This window comes from Cricetulus griseus, chromosome 2 (genome assembly GCF_003668045.3).
Source record: "Cricetulus griseus strain 17A/GY chromosome 2, alternate assembly CriGri-PICRH-1.0, whole genome shotgun sequence".
Classification (NCBI taxonomy): domain Eukaryota; kingdom Metazoa; phylum Chordata; class Mammalia; order Rodentia; family Cricetidae; genus Cricetulus; species Cricetulus griseus.
The window spans coordinates 193,384,005-193,404,278 of NC_048595.1; the positions used below are offsets into that span (position 1 = coordinate 193,384,005).

Sequence of the window (20,274 nt, forward strand, 5' to 3'; positions counted from 1 at the left end):
GTGTGTGTGTGTGTGTGTGTGTGTGTGTGTGTGTGTGTGTCTGTCCCCTGCACTGAGATATATCGTGATCTATGATGTCACCCAGCTTCAAGTATGGACAACTGTTTCATTATCTTGAATATTTACAGCTATTCTGTCCAGTACAGTAGCAACTAACCACATAACAACTATCCAAGTTTGAATTTAAATAAATTCCAATCAGACACAATTTAAAATTCATCTCCCTGGGTAAACTAGGCACACCGCAAGTGCTTGCAGGATAACCCTATGCATCAGTGCTACCACTGCAGACATGGCTGCTGTGGAACACTGTTGTCACTACAGGAAAGTCTGTCTGAAGATAGTTTTACCTTCATACTCACCAGGGTATCCATGTGTGGAGGGACTAATCCCTATGCATGTGGGTGGGTGGTAGAGCACATTTAACAGCAGGCTTTATTCCCCCTTCGCTGTTCTCATCCCACAATCAGTAGAGTTCTTATCTTCTTCCCCTTTGCTCTGGTCCTTTCTCTTCTGTTACTCTCATCAACACAAAACAAGCCCCAAACCCTTAAATAAGAGCCAGAAGAAGAAGGAGTCTGCTGTCTTTTCACCCTGCACTGGGAAAGAGATGCCTTTCCCCTCTGCAGTTGATGCTCCCTGTTGAACACCACTTAGGAGTGGAATTCCCATCATGTTTGATAGATTCCAAGCCAAAAACCCTACGTTATACCTTATACACTGCCAGAGTTCCAATGTTTGGAGCAGATCAACTTCCCTGCATCTTCATGGGCAAGAGCTATGTACTGAGTTTAAGAGAATTGAGAAAATAGCCTCTCAGGGTCGGGCTGTGGCTGAGGAACCCGATTCAGAAGGGTTGTCAGGGTGATATCTGGTTTTCCTAGCGCGCGCGCGCGCGCGCACACACACACACACCACAAAACAAAACACAAACCCAGGTTTTGTAGAGAAAACAAACCTTCTCTACATCTGGAAAGGAGCCACCTTTGTTGCTTCTTTCAACTCCTGAAGCTCGGAGCTCTTGACTGGCAACCATTCTCTTTTCATCTCCCTCCTTCTGGCCTTCACTGGGTTTCAAATCTCTGCCTCAGCTGGAGTCCACTCTAAGCTTAGTCCAGGTTGATCTCAGAGATCCATAGTGTCATCCAGTCTACAGAGTCTGTTCTGAAATAAAGCCACATCAGCAGGTATGATGTCAAATTCAGATGTCATTGTTGAAGGACTCCCAATCCAGCTGTTTCACACAGGAAGAGTGATTAGGAGATCTCTGACAGCTGTCTACTTGCCTCCCAGTCCTTGCCTATGCTAACTTGGTTTATCAGGTATCCTTCAGTTCTGGGTTTGGGGTCATTTAATTTCACCCCAAATTGTATTCCTTCCAATTGCCCTTCTTTCTGTATAGCTGACTACACACCCTTCAGCTGGTTTTTTGCCTACTGATGAACACTATCATTAAGAAATAAGGCAAAGTCCAAAAGGAAGGTGTTTGTCATCCTTTAATTTTCATAGGGTCCCCAGCTTTTAAAATGAAAATGTTAGTTGTAGAAGTTATTTAAGCACATGAATGCATATGGGAAATGACTAAAAGTAATTGTCTGGGAGCAGTTTGAAGGGGCATACAAACCTTTTCTGTTTTAATTTGCTGTGCTACTTAGCTTTTCCATAGTTAACATTCAGTACTTTTGTGGTTAGGAAGGCAAACATTTCTAAAACATAGGTCGTTTTTAATAGTGTTTTAGTATATTTGCTAGGACTATTTGTATTTTTCAAAAGCAAACCATGGTGGTTCATGCCTGAATCCTTGCACTGGCGAAACTGATGCAGGGCAATTGCTATAAGATCCAAGGCCAGCCTGGGCTAAAGAATAAGATCCCGATTTTAAAAATCAAAGCAACCAAACAAACCAACCAAGATGAGTGGGCTGACTGGTGCTCTAGGAGTAGGCCATTGATTGTATACTGAATGTAAGTTTTAGAATGATGTTAACTTTGTTAATTTTTCAGGACCTCACAGACTCCAACAGGGAAGCTGCCTGGGAACATACTGGTAGCATGGGCCCTTGCTCTCTGCAGAGTGGGTCTAATAAATCCCCACAGTGACACTGCCTTTGGTTTGTTAGGAACTATTCCAGAAAAATCTCCCATCAGGAATTCTGTTTGACTCTCGCAGACATGTGTCTTTACAGTCTGCACCCTGTTTTGATGTGGCCCAGTCTGCACTCTGTTTTGGCCCCTGTGTCTGTTATATTGTGAGGACACTGCACATTTCCAGCAAGTCCCACCTCCTGGAAGCCACAGCAAAGCATTAGGCTCTTTTGATCGGCTTCACTATTGAATGCAATTTGCTCCAAGGGAATTTCCCTATTTTGGCTTATAATATGTTGATGAATTATTGAAATTTCAATTACTTTTAGTTCCCAAGATAGCATGGTAGAGATATTCCAGACATTCAATATGAAAGCTTTCTATGAGAAGCTCTTGGGGGGGGCTCTGCCCTTGCCTGGAAGGGCTGTGGCAGCAGGGCCTGGCACAGGGGTTTAAGCTCTGCTCTGCCTATCTGTGAGGCCATAATGCTTTGTAGACTTGGGTCAGGCACTCAGGGTGTGTTTCCCTGACATCCAGCATTCACATCTGTGAGGAGCTCATTAGATATACATATTCCTGGCTTCTTGCAGTACTGATTAATCTAAACCACTGGGCTGGGGCTCTGCCATCTAGGTTCTTGACTAGCCCTATAAGGGGGATCTGGTAAACCATACTCTAAATGGCAAATGTGTCTTCTTGCTGACCGAATCTGATGCTTGTATCATAAGAACTTTTGGGTGCTATAGTCAACCTGAAGTATAATAAACCAGACAGCACCTCACAGTGATTCTAGCATTCAAGAGGTAGAGACAGGAGAATCAGAAGTTTAAGGTTCCCTTGGCTGCATAGTGAGTATAGTAACAGTCCTTGTACCCTGCTGATTAAAGTGTGCCCATGTTTATCAGAAAGGTAGCAACTGTGTCCATTTACTGGGATCGTTCTCCCCTTGGAGGTCACAGAGTAGTAACCACAGATAAATGAGATTTAGATATTCATTGTGGTATTAATTTGTCATGATTTCGTTTTTAATTTTATACTTACTGGTGTTTTGCCTGCATGTATGGTTGTGCATCACATTTGTGACTAGTGCCTATGTAGGCTAGAACAGGGCATCTGGTCCCCTGGGACTGTAGTTACAGATAGTCATGAGCCTCCATGTGGGTGCTTCAAATTGAACCCTGGTCTTCTGGAAGAGCAGCCAGTATTCTTAACCACTGAGTTTTTATGCTTCAGCTATTTAGATGCTTCTTCCCACTGGAGCAGGGAAGCTCCTAGCCTTGGCTGTTTGGAGGAAAGCTGCTGGTTCCTGCACTATCACTCCATTCTGGCCTCACCTCTCCCAAAGTCTTGGTCTCTAATAACAGTTTGTGCAGTACCACATATTTCCCAGACACTGTGCATAGAATTCCATGACCCCATACTACCCCAGCGGTGTCTCTGCTAAGCCCACCCTTGACATTCTCCTGTGGAGCCCAGTTCTCCTATCATGTGCATGCCTCCTTTCATACTCTGGAGTCACTTCAGGTGGAGGCACAGTCTTTCCAAGTTCTGCTGTCTTGGAGTACTTGGGAATGATGTTTCTAAGGTTTGTACATGCGTGTTAAGACTTGTTTGCTATTATTGCGTGGACCCTGAGTTTCCGTAAGACTAGAGATCACATCCTTATCTGCACTGACAACAGCAGCATCAGGTGCTTCTCTGCTATATGAACAATCCTCCCCCTGGGTTGGGAGCATCAATTGCTCAATTTGCATGCTCTCCTTCCTGCTAGTAAATAACAGATGATTGGTCAACAGTGACTCCTCTTATGGGTACAGTGGCTTCAGTGTGCTTGACCAGCTGAGCATTACAACTGGAAACTTTGCCATTGACTGTCTGGCTCTTTTGCCCTTTAACCTGAGAAACGACCAACTCTGTCTAAAGGGATTATGGTTTCAGGTCCGAGAGCTCCAAACTCGACTGCAGAGTGTCCAGGCCACTGGACCTTCTAGCCCTGGTCGCCTCACTTCTGCCAATCGCCCGATTAACCCCAGCACTGGAGAGCTAAGCACCAGCAGTAGCAGCAATGACATCCCCATCGCCAAGGTGAGCTCCCAGGGATGAGTCTTGGCGGTGGGAAATCTTCTTATCTGAAAACCCCAGCTGTGGCTGAGCCCACCATTGTGCAGTCATACCAATGCGTATACTCTAGGGACTTCCCCTGGGACTGAGTGTCAACTCTCCCAAGTCAGGCTGTAGGGAGAGATAACCCGCTAATAGGTTTAAGTCTCTCTCAGTTGCAACCTGTATAGCAGCTCTCATTAATCAGCCTGCTGGAAAATGTCACAGCTGACAGAGCTTTGTGGAGAGTTTTGTCAAGTGCAACCTAGAGGTGAATGGGTACTTGCTTTCAAGGAATTAAGATTCAGCCCTTAGGGGACCCTAAGTGATAAAGCAATGATTTTCCCTCTCAGAAAACTGACAGCTATGTCAGCAAAAGAAAACATCACAGAGCTAAGTGTGGAGTTACAAGCCTGTAATTCAAGCTAGGAGGCAGAGGCAGGAGGATCACATTGAGTTCCAGGCCATCTAGGGGTCCATAGTGAGACACTGTCACAAAAAAAAAAAGAAAAGAAAAGAAATTCATTGTTAACCACTTGTTCCTTGCCACAGCATACAATGCTTTTGTACAATCAATCTTCTGAAAAGAACCTGTCAGGTGGTACAAATGGCAGGTGTCTTCCTGCCTGGCAGCCCTGATAGTCTCCACAATGAAGCTGTTTCTGAGCCATTTAGTAAGTTAGGTGAAACCATGGTTTCTTGACTACACCTGATTTTTGTCCCTGAGGAACATTTTGAATGGTTACAATTGGAGTGCTACTGGCATCTTGTGGCTAGAGTCCAGAGATGCTGCAGTGGGCAGAGCGGCTCTCCCCTCCCAAGTTGTCCAGCCCCAAAGGTGCTGACGTTGAGAAGCCCCATTTCAGGTTTATGGTAGCAGGGTTGAACCAATGAATTGTTTTGAGGAATCACTTTAGTTGACAAGGCTAAAAGTTGTGTAAGCATGGACTTAACTTATGTGGGGGAGTGGTGTGGACTTTCTGATCTTTTTCTTTCTTTCTTTTTTTTTTTTTAAAGATTGCTGAGAGAGTGAAGCTATCAAAGACCAGATCTGAATCTTCATCATCTGATCGGCCAGTCCTGGGATCAGAAATCAGTAGCATTGGGGTAAGTGTCAGCAAGGGGTAAGGAAAGAAAGAAACCAAAACAGCTGCACAGACCATGGCTCCCAGACATGTGGTTGTTCACTTCCAGTTCATCAGTTAGTTATATAATAAATCATACCGGTTTCATTCCACAAAGGCAAAGTAAAATATTGTAAAATTTCTAAATGGTGAATTGCTACTTCAGCCTCAAGGGATATCTCCTCCCACTCCACCCCACCACACCCCATCCCTGACACACTTGGACTCTTCCAAAGAAGAAATCTCATGTATTTAGGTATGATGCCATTGAATGTCTTGAAGTATCTGCTTTACATCACCTTGCCTGACAGAGACCCAGGAAGTTGCAAAACGCAAAAAGAACTGTGTCTTTGCACATGCATCTTGAAGGGAACGTACTGTCCAGGGATGGGGAATGCTGGTTTTGAAGTGTGGCCCAAGGCTAGCAGAGAATGGACAGGACCTGCCTGATTGGTATGAGAGGCTTCCTAGCTAAAGCCTGTAATCTCCAGGGGGTAAGACTGATGACTGGTGAGATGACAAGGGAAGAGTTTTGGTTCTTTAAGGAGTATGTTTTAGGAGTAGACATGAAGCTGGGAGAGCTAGCTGGTTGATCCTAGGGCAAGAGGAAGGAACCTAGGAAACAACCCCCAGATTCATTTCCATTTCCTAACTTGAAGTTTTACACTGAGCAAAACATCACATGCATTCAGATTCTGTATCCAAACCAAAGTGTGAGGGTAAAGGGAACAGTTTCTTTTTTGGGCCACCGTCACCAGAAGGTATGAGTATAGAATGTCAGGAGTCTAGAGTAAGAGAAGGAAGCCCAGACTGTATTTAATGTCTAGGATTTTCAGGATTCTAAGAGAACAGATCTCCCCCTGCTTGCTGATTCGTAGCATCACCTAGGAGGTATAGCTGTGGGCTGATTGTGTCTCATAGAATGCTTTCACGGTTAGCTTTTAATGCCCCAATTATACCAACTAAGACCCATGAAGCTCAGAAGGGTAACTGTCACCAAATTCCTAAAGAATCTTGCCTTTAAGTTGTCGCATTTGTAAACTGTGCCTGGGGACCAGTGTCACTGACTTGGCATCTCTGGAGGGAATTATGTCCATTTGTACAGGTTTCCAGCAGTGTGGCAGAACACCTGGCCCACTCACTTCAGGACTGCTCCAATATCCAGGAAATTTTCCAAACCCTCTACTCACATGGATCTGCCATCTCTGAAAGCAAGATTAGAGAGTTCGAGGTGGAAACAGAACGATTGAATAGGTGAGAGCAATCTGATGCATTTCATAGGGGATGGGCTGGGCATGGGAGCTGCTCACTTTCTAAAGGTTCATCTAAGTTGGCTTATGGTAGAGATGGCCAGGCTAGTGGGATTGAGATGGAGTAGAGCTTATGGCAGTCAGGGTGAACTTCGTGGGGCTGGGACACACATTCACATGGGGACTCGTGCTTAGGAAGGTTGCACAGATGCACTGTGTGACTCTGCTGTTACTATTCTAAGTCCTTAATAATGTATGAACAAGGGGCCCCACCTTCTTATTTCACTTTGGACCTTGTGAAGTATGTATCAAGTCTTGGGAGCAATCCACAGAACATGTCAAGTAGGTCATAGATGGTTGCCAATTCTACAGGCCTGTGCTGCAGTTCACAGTGGGAAGCCCTGGAATGTTGAGTCAGTGTCTGGGGCTGCTTGTGTTTGCCAGAAGGAGCAAAGGCAATGTGCTGGAGCCATTCTTGGCACCGGCCCCACATATTGCTCTAATTCCCTGCTTTTTCTGAGGGTTGACTGGTTTTCTTTATGCCCAAGCAGAAATAGGATGTCCCTACATCCTGTCCCAACTGGTTAAGTTTGCCATATAACAGCTTTATCGATTCTTCCCAATTCTCTTGCTATAGACAATTGTAGTATGCACTCTTGCCTCTTGGCAAAGACAAGCTTGAGTGTAATATGAGGGAGCTGCTTCAAAAGCTAAGTAGTACCATAGCCAAACCCGCTAACCACACTGACTCAGAGTCTATTCCATGACAACAGAATGGCTGTTCAACAGTCTCCAAGAATGATGTGGCTGCCTTGACTTAGCAGTCTTTTGTGGGAGCATAGGAAGAGTTTGGAAGGCTCTTAAGCTAATAAAGAAGGAATGTGAACACTAACTCCCATCTACCATTGCTGAATTCCATTCCTCTTGTGCGTGTCAAGCTAGCCTGTTACTCCTCCCTGATATGAAGCTGTTTCTGTTCTGGAGAACAAAGGAAATGTGGTGGCCTAGGTCATTTTAAAGATTATTTTCTTAAACTAACACATGTGTTTCTATGTCTGTGTGCATATGAGCACGTGAGTATCAGGTCCCTGTGGAGGCCAGAGGCATCAGAGCTCCCTGGAGCTAGAGCTATCGGAGCTTGTAAGCTGCCCAGCATAGGTGCTGGGAATCGAACTTGGATCCACTGCAAGAACAGTATGTCTGTTAACTGCTGAAACGTCTCTCCAGCCCCATCTATTTTAAATCTTGAACTTAAAAGGTTTCCTTATTAAATCCCAGGTGCTTTACAGTTCCAGTCCAGATGATCACCTAGAAGCAAGGCAGAAGCACTTTTCTGCACTGGCCTCAAAGTGCACAGACCAGAATATGCCCTTTGCGATTGAATGAAACCATATGCCTTCAGAGGGCCCGATGCCCGTATGTCTTTAGCCTTTAGCTGAAGATCTCTTCTCTGGGTTTCAAAGGTCTTCTTTGTTGCTGAACTTGGGGGAGGCACCTTTCTTCTCAGTAATATGCACCCAGGAGAGAACAAAGAAAGGGGTACTATTTAGTACTTGAAGCTCAGGTTATGTGGTGAGCAGCTCACAATGGATGCTCACAGAAAACCTCTTCATGTCCAACTTGTGAGGATAAGGCTAGTCTCTTACAAATGAAAAAGAAAAAAATAAAGGCCTTGAAGTTGAAAATTAAGCAGTGAAGTCCAGAGCATCTATTTAACAAAGGCAGAATTCCAGACCCTGCCCTTTGCTCTCACCCTGTTGTCCTGTGCTCATTCATAGCTGTGGCCTGGAACCTGGAGCTTCTTAGAAACACTATGTCCTAATGACTGTTATTTGATTGTCTCAACATTAAAGGCCTAATAGTCTTTTTAAAAAATGCTAGCCTTTGGCTCAGACTTCTTTGGGGTAGGGGACCATACCTACCCCAAACTGTAATTACTCATGTGCACATCTGTATTCAGCACCTACTGTGTACTAGAATATGTGGCATGAAAAGCAAATCAAAACAGAGAAAGCCCCTGATCTCATGCAGCTTATATTCTGTTAGGAAATATAGATGAAAAGATGTTTCCAGGACCCCTTAGGAATCAAGAGTTATTTATTTGTTATTGTTGTCACTTTGGATGCCGGAGGTTAAAGCCAGGACCTTATACGGGCTTTCCAACCATTCTAAAACTGAGCTATGTCTCTTGCCTGAGGTTGTTCTTTGACAGGGGTCTGGTAAGGTGTCTCTAAAGAAGGAAGGTTTCTGTTGGGGTTTTAAGGGAAAGGAAGCAATGATGACAAGGCTGGAAGAGTCTTCGCCTCCAGGCTGGACAAAGGTGATATAAAGGAGGAACCATATGAAGACCAGCAGGGCTGGGACAATGGGGCCTGGAGGATGTACAGGAAGCAAGGCAGGGTACCAGACAGGGGCTGGCATGGATGCAGATTCAGATTCCATAGCAGATTTTACTCTTTAGCCTAAATATAGTTAGAAGGCATTTTTAAATGGGAAGAACAAAACCTGTTCTGCCTTCTGGAGCTTAGAGGTAAAGGATAGCAAGAGTGGGAGCAGAGCGATGGCTGTGATGGGCCAGGAGACACAGAACATAATGGGTTCAGAATATGAGAAGCTTCAGCCACATTAGGTCTGGCTGCAAGAAAGGGTCTCGGGCATGCTCCCGTACTAGCTTGTGATGTTAGGTGAATGGTGGTGGTGACTACAAATATGGGGAAGGTGAAGGAGAGGTTGAAGAAAAGTAAGCACCCCCTTCACTGTTAACTGGAGGAAGTGTGCGACCCTCCCCAAATGGAAATGCCACGAGGCAGCTGATGTGTGGGACTGACACTCAGAGGGAGGTGTGGGCTAGAAAAGACTGGAAGCCATGGAAACAGGAATGCCTCTTGGGAGTCACAGATTGGATAGAATCACCCCCTAAGGAGAGTGTTGGCAGAAGATGGGGACCCAAGCCTGAGCCACAGGAAACACCAACCTTCAGCCTTTATAGTCAGAAGACCAGCAGGGGTGTGCTGACCTGAATGAGGAAGGCATTTCAGGCAGAGATGGTTTACACTCAGCCACATGGAGGTCAGTAGTGGGGTAAATGGCTTCTACTTAGCAGGGATCACTACACTGGAATTATAAATGAGTGAGTAGGGACCATTGAAAGAAGCCAAAAATGAACAAAGGCAGAAAAGCATGTGTTTCTAATACCTTACTCACTATGACCCATAGGAATCTGCATTACTCTTCTAGAAGATATGTCCCCTATAGGCAACTCCATGCTCATCTAAAATGTACGCTCAAGGACAGTGGCTTCCACACCCCATCACCCTCAGGAATCTCTTGCAGTTGGTAAATCCCAAGTCTCTTGAAGACTTGTTGCTATGTAGACTACAAAAGAGTGGCTTCTGTGGAAAATGAATGACCACACCCAGCTGTTTTAGTACAGAAAATGGAAAAGCTCAAGGGTTTACATTTGTTTTCTGACTTCTCCTCAAATTTATTGTTTGGAATATACAGTTGTGAATCCAATATAAACCTCAACGTTCTTACTGCTGATTGTACCAATCACTAGTATTGCTGGACATCCACCCTAGAAGGCTCTTTGGACATGGTCACAGGTCCCTGTAAATGGACTTTTCTTTCCTGCTGGCTAGTCCCCAAATAACCACACAGAAACTGAATATTAATTATAAATGCCCAGCTTATAGCTGAGGTTTTCTTTTAGCTAGCTCTCACAACTTAAATTAGCCCATTTCTATTAATCTATGTGCTGTCCCAGACTCATTTACCTCATCTATGAACTTCCATCCTGCTTGCTCTGTCTCTCATGGTGATTCCTCAGCATTCTCTCTGCCCTGAAAATCTTGCCTAGCCATTGGCCAATCAGATTTTTATTAACAATGAGAGCAGCACATCTTCACAGTGTACAGAAGGATACCCCGTTCCATTTCCCACTTAGGGACAACCTGGTGGCATTTTCCAGATTGCTCACTGATTAACCTTTTGCTAGTGCTCCTTGGTGTGTGGTTAAGAGCACAGGATCTGAGTTGACCAGCCTCGTAAAGTTCCAGGTCAAGGACCTTGACCTTTCAATATCTGTATCCCCTCATCTGGGTGGCAGGGGTGATCACACCTGATTGGGCAGGCTGCTGGGTGGATGACCCAGCAAAGGCTCAGCCAACAGCAACCTCTATTTCCACGGTGTGGTTTACTGCCTCATGCATTGTGGCTTGTTGCAGCGTAGTTGGAGTTACTCTGAAGGGCTATGGGGTGCCAGAGCTGGTGCTTTCCTTAGTGTTGGAGCCATGGCCTCACACAGTACAGACACATGGCATAGGCAAAGCATAGCTTGGCATAGGCAAAGCATAGCTGGGTAGCAGTTTAATTTGTTGTTGTTGTCATCTTTTGGTTTTTGAGTCTGGGTCTCTCTACATAGTCACAGCTGTCCTGGAACTCACTGGGTAGAGCAGTTGGCCTCCAACCTAAGGAGATCCACCTAACTCTTGAATTCTGGGATTAAAGTTGTGCATATACCACTATACTCAGCCCTTCGTTTTTATTTTTGATCCACACTGAATTTAGTGATTTTTTGTGTCAGTTAATACTTGCTAAAATGACCAACAATGCCATATCATCTGTGTGTGTGTGTGTGTGTGTGTGTGTGTGTGTGTGTGTGTGTGTTGTGTATACAAGTTCATGTGCATCTGTGTGTATATGTGTGGAGGAAAAGGTAAACACCAAGTGTCTTTCTCAATCACTCTTCCACCTTCTTTTCATGAGGCAGCGTCTCTTACCTGAGTCTGGAGCTCGCCAGTTTGGTTAGGCTGTCTGGTGAGCAAACTCCATAGCTTCCCCCTTTCTTCACCTCCCCAGGGCTAGGATGACAGACAACACCACTTTGCCTGGCTTTTAAGTGGGTGCTGTGGATTGAACTTAGCTCCTCCTGCTTTTGCCACAAGCATTTCACTTTACTGAGCTGTGTCTCCAGCCTCCCATATCACCTGTGTGTTATCTCTATATATGCATCCATGTGCGTATGTTTGTCTGTGTTATATGTATGTGCTCATGTGTGTACTCACCTGTGCATGTGTGTAGAAGCCAGAAGTTGACATTAGTCATCTTCCTCTATTGTTCTTCACCTTAGTGTTTGAGATGGGACCTCTCATCAAACCCTGAGCTCACCCACTGGCTGGGCTGGCTGGCCAGCAATCTCTGGGAAGCTGCTTGACTCTTGCCCCCACCCACTATCTCTGCATCCCCAGACTTACAGATGCACACCACCATTCCTGTGCGGGGATCTACACACAGGTCCTCATGCTTGCATGGCAAGCACTTTATCTGCTGGTACTCCCCCTGCCATGTTATCCTCACATGACTCTCCAGCCTACGTGTCAGGGAGACAAGAAAATGTCAGCTCACAGTCCAGGCGTGTGAAATCAGTGTCTCTTTCTTTGTAGCCGGATTGAGCACCTCAAATCCCAAAATGATCTCCTCACCATAACTCTGGAAGAATGTAAAAGCAACGCCGAGAGGATGAGCATGTTGGTGGGAAAATACGAATCTAACGCCACAGCACTGAGGCTCGCCTTGCAGTACAGGTAGGAGAGCCAGAGAGCGGAATACATCCTTTACGTTTTTTAAAACATTTATCTGTTTGTCAATTTATATTTTCATTTACTGTGTGCATGCATGTATGAGTGCATACATGTCACAATGCATATGTGGAAGGAGGAAGAGAACATGAGAATCTGATTTTTCTTTCCACCATGTGGGTTCCAGGTTTCGAACCTAGGTCGTCAGGCTTGGCCAAAAGTGCCTTCACCTGCTGAGTCATCTCAATGGCTCCATTCTCAGTGTTCTTGCATGCAGCCAATTTGTAACATGTACATCTGTAGCAATCTTGAACGTAAAAGTACAAGCCAGCCATTTAAAGCCATAACTAGAGGCTTGGACCTGTGAATAATAGTGTGGTTTATATTGAAAACCAATGAGTGCTCCCCTCCCCCGCCAGCAATTAGGAGAATCAGATACTAAATGTGGTGGTATTGCTTGGAATGTCCCCCACTAGCCAATTCAGACTAAAGATGAACTCCTTTGAGTAATACCACAAAAATGTCAGTGTTTGGGGACCAGGGAGATGGCTGAGTGGGAAAAGGCACTTGCCACCAAACCTGATGACCTGAGTTCTGGCCATGGAACCCACATAGTAGAAAGTAAAATCCCGCTCTTGCTAATTGTCCTCGGACCTTCACACATTCACTGCAGTGTCCAACCCCACCACATACACATACAAGAAATAAGCATAAAAAATCCTTATTAAAGCTTTCAGCTTTTGAGTTATATTTTCATTTTTCCCTTCTGTTCTTTATTCATAATCATATATTTGCATTGCTATAAGCAGTGCCTTATATTTCTTGTTTGTTACAGTTTTTCTTTGAGTGATTCCAGTCCTAGAGACTAAACCCAGAGATTTACACAAACTAGGCAAGTGCTCTCCCACCAAGCAATGCTCCAGGCATAGTCCTTATTTTTATTACCTATCTACCTACCTACCTACCTATTATCTATCAGTCAATCTGTCTATCTATCTATCTATCTATCTATCTATCTATCTATCTATCTATCTATCCATCCATCATCTATGTATGTATCTTTCTATATCTATCTGGATATCTATCTATATCTATCCATCCATCCATCTGTCCATCTATCTATACATCTATTCATCCATCTATCCATCCCCGAGTCAGGGCGCATCAGGGTTTCACTGTGGAGCCTTGACTGTCCTAGAACAGGCTGGGATTAAACTTGCCTCTGCCTCTCAAGTGCTGAGATTAAAGGTGTGTCCCACCATACTTGGCCTATTTTTATTTTTTTAATTATCTTTTTAATTTAAAAACATTTTCACACAATACATTTTGATAGTTCCCTCCTTCCCCAACTCCTCTTTAGATCCCCCCTACCTCCCTAACCACAAAATGTTTTGCTCTTTCTCTCTCTTACCCCCCAAACACCATAAAAATGAAAACCAAAATAATCGTAAGACCAATAAGACAAAACAGTGTCTAAACAAAACAAAATGAAACAAAAAGTGCCCCTGCAACACACAAAAGCCATGGAGTTTATTTCTGGTCAGCCAACTACTCCTGGGCATGGGGCCTGCCCTGGGGTGTGGTTGATATCCCAGTGACACTCCACTAGAGGAGACTGATGTTCCCTTTGCTCGTGGGTATCAGTTGCTGATAGCTTCTTGGTTATGTGGAGCCCATGCCCTCTTCTACTTTCAGTGCTAAGAGCCTGTCAGGCTTTTACCTGTGCCTGACATAGTTTTAAATATTACTTAATAGTCTGATTGTCGATGGCTGAATCACCTGCAGATTTTATGCCTTTAACTTTGCTCAGTTTTCTAAAAGACCTTTGAAGACATCAGGCATTAAAATAATTCAACAATAAATAGCCTAATACAGGTATCTCCAATCTTTTGAATATTTTCCTTGGGATAAAGTTCCTGTAGCAGGAATTGTAGGTCCCAGAAGAGCATCTCATGTCTTCTCTTTGCTCTTCAGACATGCCACCAGTTGGTTTGTTAAAGGCATGGTGGTACAAGTTCCCAGAACTTGGAGACAGAAGCAAGCCTGTTCCACATAGCAAATTATAGGACAGCCAAAGCTACATAGTGAGACCCTGTCTCAAAAAAATAAAAAATAAAAACAAAGAAAATGAAGGGAGGAAGAAAAAAAGTCAGTTTAAAAGACTGCAGTTAGTTCATTTATGAGTAATAATACCTTTTTTCTTTTTCACCAGTTTTGACATTTGTTTGTTTTGAAAACTACACTTATTTATTTGGGTGATGGGTTTTGCACCACAGCACACATGTGGAGGTCAGAGGACAGTTTGCAGAAATCAGTTCCACTTGTTGGGTCCCCAGATCAAAGGTTGTCAGGCTTGGTGGCAAATGCCTTTACTCACTGAACAGTTTCCCTGGCTCAATTTATCTCATTTAAATCTATCCCTTTTTAAAGCTGTGAAACTGTTTGTTGTTGTCTTCTGAGGTTTGTTCATGTTACCTCACAAGCCGGTTGCCAAAGTCAGAGTGGAAGATTGTATCTTATTCTTGGCATCTTTTACCAATGTTATTTATATAAGACAATGTCAGTATAGTCTTAAGAAACTGTTGTCACCTCAAAAACAAAATCAGCCACCATAATGAGGCCAAAACAGGATGGTGGTCATACTGGTTTTCAGCAGCCTTTAGTGGGGGTCACCCTCCACTTTTGGTCTTAGAAGGCTGCACATGAGCACATCCTGAAGGATGAACCAACCTGGCACCTTCTGCCTGACTGCCCTTGCAGGGAGCTGCCAGCACTGCCAGCTGGTGGTATGACCCTCTTCTCTACCTCCTGGGGAAGGGTGGTGAACATGAAAACAATCAAAAACAGATGGCGCCCCAGCTGAATGGTGATTAAAGCGACATTTCTCTTGTTGAGCTTGGAGGAACTCATCAGGTATTTGCTTACAAAGGGAACCTTGCTGCGGCCAGCCTCTGGTCCTGACCACATGGGTGTCAGGCCTGTGTGTTCTGCCTCCTGTCTGGATATGGGTCTGTGTGTATCACAAACCACTGGAAAGGGGCTCTGTGTGTGTGTGTGTGTGTGTGTGTGTGTGTGCATGAGAGAGAGAGAGAGAGAGAGAGAGAGAGAGAGAGAGAGAGAGAGAGAGAGAGAGAGAGAGAGAGAGAATCTCACTATAGTCCAAGCTGACCTCAGAATTGGGAGATAGAAGTGTGCCCTGGCATGCCTAGCAAAGAGGCTGTTCTTGGGCCTGCCTGTCTGTTCAGTGGATGATGAGCATGGAGAAGAAAGACTTTTTCTTCTCTTGAACACCCAAGCTCAGACTCTACAACTTAACAGCATTTCATGAGGCTTTTGTAGGAGTCTGTGTTTGCACTTTCTTGGTGATGGAACCATTCTATGTCTGTGGTTAACTGGCAACCATGCGATGACCACACATGTGAAATATGGTCACTGCAATGGTCCCCTAGAACTTTTCCTTTGATTTTACTTGAAATAGCCACATATAGCGGTTGTCTACTGTACAGTACATATAGTTCAAAATAATTATCTCCTTACAGGGGGTTTTAATAACTATCAAGGGTTGCATGATAGGTATGAGGGTCAGGCATCTGTGAATGACTTGGCTAGCTGTTCCAAGCCTTTGGTCTCCTAGGCAGTTCTGAGGGTCATGTGTCAAGTAGGGCCACGATTTCTGAAAGTTTGGCTGGGGTACTAGGGCCTCCTTTCAAGCAGACTCAGTCTGTGTAAAGGCCCCAGTTTCCCCTGGACTGTAGGCTGGAAGACTTAGCTCCTCTCCATGTAGGTCTCTCCATAGGGAGGCTTAATATAGGGCCCAGGCTGTCTTCCAGAGATGACCCGAGAGAGAAAGGGAAGTGGGAGAATGATCAAGATGGAAGTCATCGCGTTTGAAGAGCTTAATGCTAGGTTCAGCTTACCATCATTTCCATAAACTACAGAGAGCAACTCTGTTAGAGTCAAGGTAGAGTAAACGGGACAGAGGGAGAGTATACATACTGGGATGCAGACTTAGGAGATGCTTCTGTGGAAGCTGAGTACCAAGGGGGTGTCACCTCTCCCTTTTGATTGGTCATCAAAAGGACAAATAGTTTTCCCCTTCCTCTTTTATTGCGTCTTATGTATTTTTCTGGAACTTAGGGTTTTTTGTTTGTTTTGTTTTGTTTTGTTTTTTAAGGGATCAGCATAACAACAAGCCACTAGTTTGTCCAGGGAGCACTTCTATGTGAAATATTCATGGGTGGTCAGTTGGGGAGGCTGCGGTGGTCTCCATTCTCTGCCAGAGCTGATGCCATGCTGTGCTTCTATTGCAGTGAACAGTGCATAGAAGCCTATGAACTCCTACTGGCACTGGCTGAGAGCGAGCAGAGCCTCATCCTGGGGCAATTCCGGGCAGCTGGTGTGGGCTCCTCCCCTGGTAAGTGTCCCCTGAGTTCCCTCTGTGCTATTTCCCATCTTGTCTCCACTGCTGCTGGCATTGAGTCATCTCCCAGAAACATGAAATCTGCTTGTCAAGTGTGTTTTCCATTTTCACTCATGACTGAGAGGGTAAACTGTTTACATTGAATGAAGCAAGAACTAGAGTGGAAACAGGATCACAGACAAGTTAAAACAAACAAGCACTCTTAAGAAATAGATTCTCCTGGGCTTGACAGTAGGAGTAGAGGGAGTTGGGCTCACAATGATGTTAAAGATACCAACACATATAGTGAGGAGAAAAAGCATATAGGCTTCTTCATCATGTCCATAAAACTCAGCCAGTGACCATTCAGGGCCTCCAGTGGTATGAGAGGACCAGACCACAGTACAGTGTTGGACAGGAAGAGGGCTTGCCATAGCCTTAGTGTGCCCTGGACACAAGCTCACCTATGCTCTGTAGAAACAGCCTTTTGGGAGAAATAATGACAAGTCCATAAAACTCAAATGTTAGTATTCCGGCATCTGTACCTGACTGTCCTTGTGGTTCTAACAGGATACGCCCTCAGCTGCAGCCACTAAGAGCACCACCTGTGCACATTCACCATGTTCCCTTTTAAAAGGATCCTGCCTACTCCCATTCTCTTCTCTTTCTTTCTCTCCCTGTCTCTGTCTCTGTCTGTCTCTCTGTCTCTGTCTGTCTGTCTGTCTGTCTGTCTCTCTCTCTCTCTCTCTCTCTCTCTCTCTCTCTCTTCTCTCTCTCTCTTCTCTCTCTCTGTCACTTTGTCTCTCTCTCTCTCAGCCTCTCTTTCCTCTCTCCTACTGCTCCTGTCCCTGGAAGCTGGTCTCCCCCCTCCCCTTTCCCTAATTAAAAAAAAAAAAATCCTCCACTTGAATTCTGTTGCATGGCAACTTTCTCTCTTGCACCACTTTTTTAAAATTACAGCCCAAATGACCCCATGCTTTCCAAACCTTCCAAGATGAGCAGTATGGGCAGGCCAGGTGTCCCCATGTCTGACCACCAGGCTATCTGTCAGGAAGTTGCTTTGAGCCTTAAGCATGGGAAGGGAGAGGGTAATGGATGAATAGCTTGTTAATGGCTGTGTGCTTCCAATTGCCTCATCTCTCCAGGACACACTACCACAGAGGCTACTTCCCAGGCCCCTCTGAGAAACCCCCATCCCTGCCACCTCTCTGTTGCCACCTTTGCAAGGAAAGTTGGGTTTTTCCTCCCTTGCTTTTGATGCCCTCAAGGATCAGAATCAAACCTGAGGATGGGAAGAAGGGGAACATTACTTTCCTTTCTTATACCCAGGCTCTCTAACAAGGGAGCATTTATCCTTGGTATAGGAGGCCACCCTCTATTTCTCCACTCCCCCCTCTGGTCCATCCCCACTGCCTGGCCCAGCCCAGAAGCAGAAGCTCTGCCAACATTTCCATTAGAAACCTCATTTTTCAGGGTCTTTTAACTGAACCATAAAACTTTACTCCTCATATGAAACAGATCCTAAAACGATCTTGGCCTGCTGTCAATTTTTTTATAGGTATTAAGAAAACCATCAATTAAAGAGGGAAAAAAAATCAATCATGTTCTAGTTTGTATCACAAGATGTCTTAACCTGTTCCATGAGCACAAAGCATCTTTATTAGGCTGGTGCCTGCACAGGGCAATTACTTCATAGGAGTTGAAATGGATTAAACAAATCATCGTTTAAACCATTTGCAATAATCATCAAGTGTTCATGTCTCACTCATCCCAGGTAACTCCTGTATGCATCTATACAATTGTAAATGGAGTTCTAAATTGGTCTAAGTAATAGAAACCCAGAGTCAGACATAGAGGAAAATGCTGAGAGATCAGAGAGAAGAAGGAGCAAACCAAAGCCACCTTTACCTCATTAGCTTCCCAGCGGAAAAGAGAGCGAGTTCCTGCTTCTTCACACTTATATCCTCTCTTGGCCAAGCCATCTCACTTCCTGTCTGTCTGTACAGAGCTCTAGACCTCTATGGTTAGCTGGTGGCAAGCTCTGTCCTCTGATCTTCAGACAAGTGTAACTTGTATGAGTAAGATATCCCCACCTACAATGATACCATGCCTGCTTCAGAACAGAGTACAGAGAGTGCTCAACTGATGAGGTGCATGTACATACTATTCCCGGTAGGAAGAAGAAAATGGGAAAGATGGCTGAAAATCAGTTTGAGGGATGGATTTCCCAGTATGGGAACCACACCATACCTAGGAGTGTTCTCGCTATTCTTCACAGTGCTACGCATTGCATAATTTTCATACCTGCTGACTGTGGCAGTTGATGTCTCACTCTGCCCATCATGCTGTATAAGCAAGAGCTAGTTTGTGACATTTACTCACAATGTCAATTACTGCGGTTGCCTTTGTTTATTACTGACTTCATAGGCACTCGTTAAATTCATTTGAGAAGGGTTATCCCAGTGGTTTTCAAACTGTACCTTGAGAAACCAAAAGAGTGTCTTCAGGGCTCAGCAGTAGGCACAAAGGGTGAAGAAGCTGAGTGTAGCCCAACGTTGGCCACTTCACCCAACCACATTTATGTTTTTAATGTTCACTATCCAAAGTTTCATGAGAAAAACACAGATCTGTGTTGTATGGATCGAAAGCCAGTGGTTTGTTGGCTGACATGGTTTTTGTATTGTTTTGAAGCCTTTGTTCTTTAGTGTCTTAGTCACTATTCTATCACTATGAAGAAATACCACAGTCAAGGCAACTCTTATGAAAGATAGCATTTAGTTTGGGGCTTGTTTATAGTTTTAAATGTTTAGTCCATTATCATCATAGAGGGAAGCCTCGTGGCACAGATGGCACTGGAGCAGTAGCTGAAAGATACATCCTGATCCAAGAGAAATGGGGGTACAGGGGGAGGGAAGGAGATAGAGACTTGGCCTGGCTTGGGCCTTTGAACCCTCAAAGCTCTCCCACCCCAGTAACACACCTCCTCCAACAAGGCTAAACCTCCTAGCCCTTTTAATCCTTTCAAATAATGCTACTTCTGGTGACCAAACATTTAAATACATGCACCTGTGGGTACCATTCTTATTCAAACCACCAGAAGTAGTTTTCACAGCCAAGTTGAGAGGAAAAAACATAGATGTCCAGGCACATGCACAGCCTTCTCCATTATAAAGAACAGATGTGCCAGACATCTTCATTCAAAGTTCTTGGTCTCTACTAGAATTTACTTCCTGTTAGAAACTCCTTGGGTGTGGCAAGTGGACAACAACATGGACCCACCACTGTAGCATCATACGTAGTAGTTTTGTGCTTGGTAGTTGTCACCTTATGAAGACTCTCACAGCTTTGCCTTTTCCTTCTTTTTCACTCTATTCTCCCAATCCTTAAGGGCCACTCTTCTTGTTTCTTATTTCCTTTTCTTTTTTATCTATCTATCTATCTATCTATCTATCTATCTATCTACTATTTGTCATCTATCTACCCACTGTTTTTTTTCTTTTAAGTTCTAAGAGTCAAACCCAGTGCTTTTTACAAAGCAGGCAAGTGGTCTGCTTTTGAACATTTTTTGTTTGTTTCTGTATAGTATATGTACATGTTCCTATGAATGGGTAAATGCACTTACGTGCGTGGGTATGCTTGCACTTGTGTGCATGCATGTAGAAGCTAGAGATGGAGGTCAGAGTTGGGTGTCATCTTCTATCATTTTCTCCTAATTAATTAATTAATTATTTAATTTTT

General features: G+C 44.4%; 1 protein-coding gene across 2 annotated transcripts in view; it reads left to right on the top strand.

The window, feature by feature from the left end:
• Mcc (MCC regulator of WNT signaling pathway) overlaps nt 1-20,274 on the top strand; it is a 233,508-nt gene that overhangs the window by 175,925 nt on the left and 37,309 nt on the right. For both annotated transcript variants that reach the window (XM_027400844.2, XM_027400845.2), the window contains 5 exons: nt 4,023-4,169; nt 5,202-5,291; nt 6,414-6,562; nt 12,003-12,143; nt 16,448-16,551. In XM_027400844.2, coding sequence (XP_027256645.1) covers nt 4,023-4,169; nt 5,202-5,291; nt 6,414-6,562; nt 12,003-12,143; nt 16,448-16,551 — 631 coding nt within the window. The remainder of the gene's footprint in view (nt 1-4,022; nt 4,170-5,201; nt 5,292-6,413; nt 6,563-12,002; nt 12,144-16,447; nt 16,552-20,274) is intronic.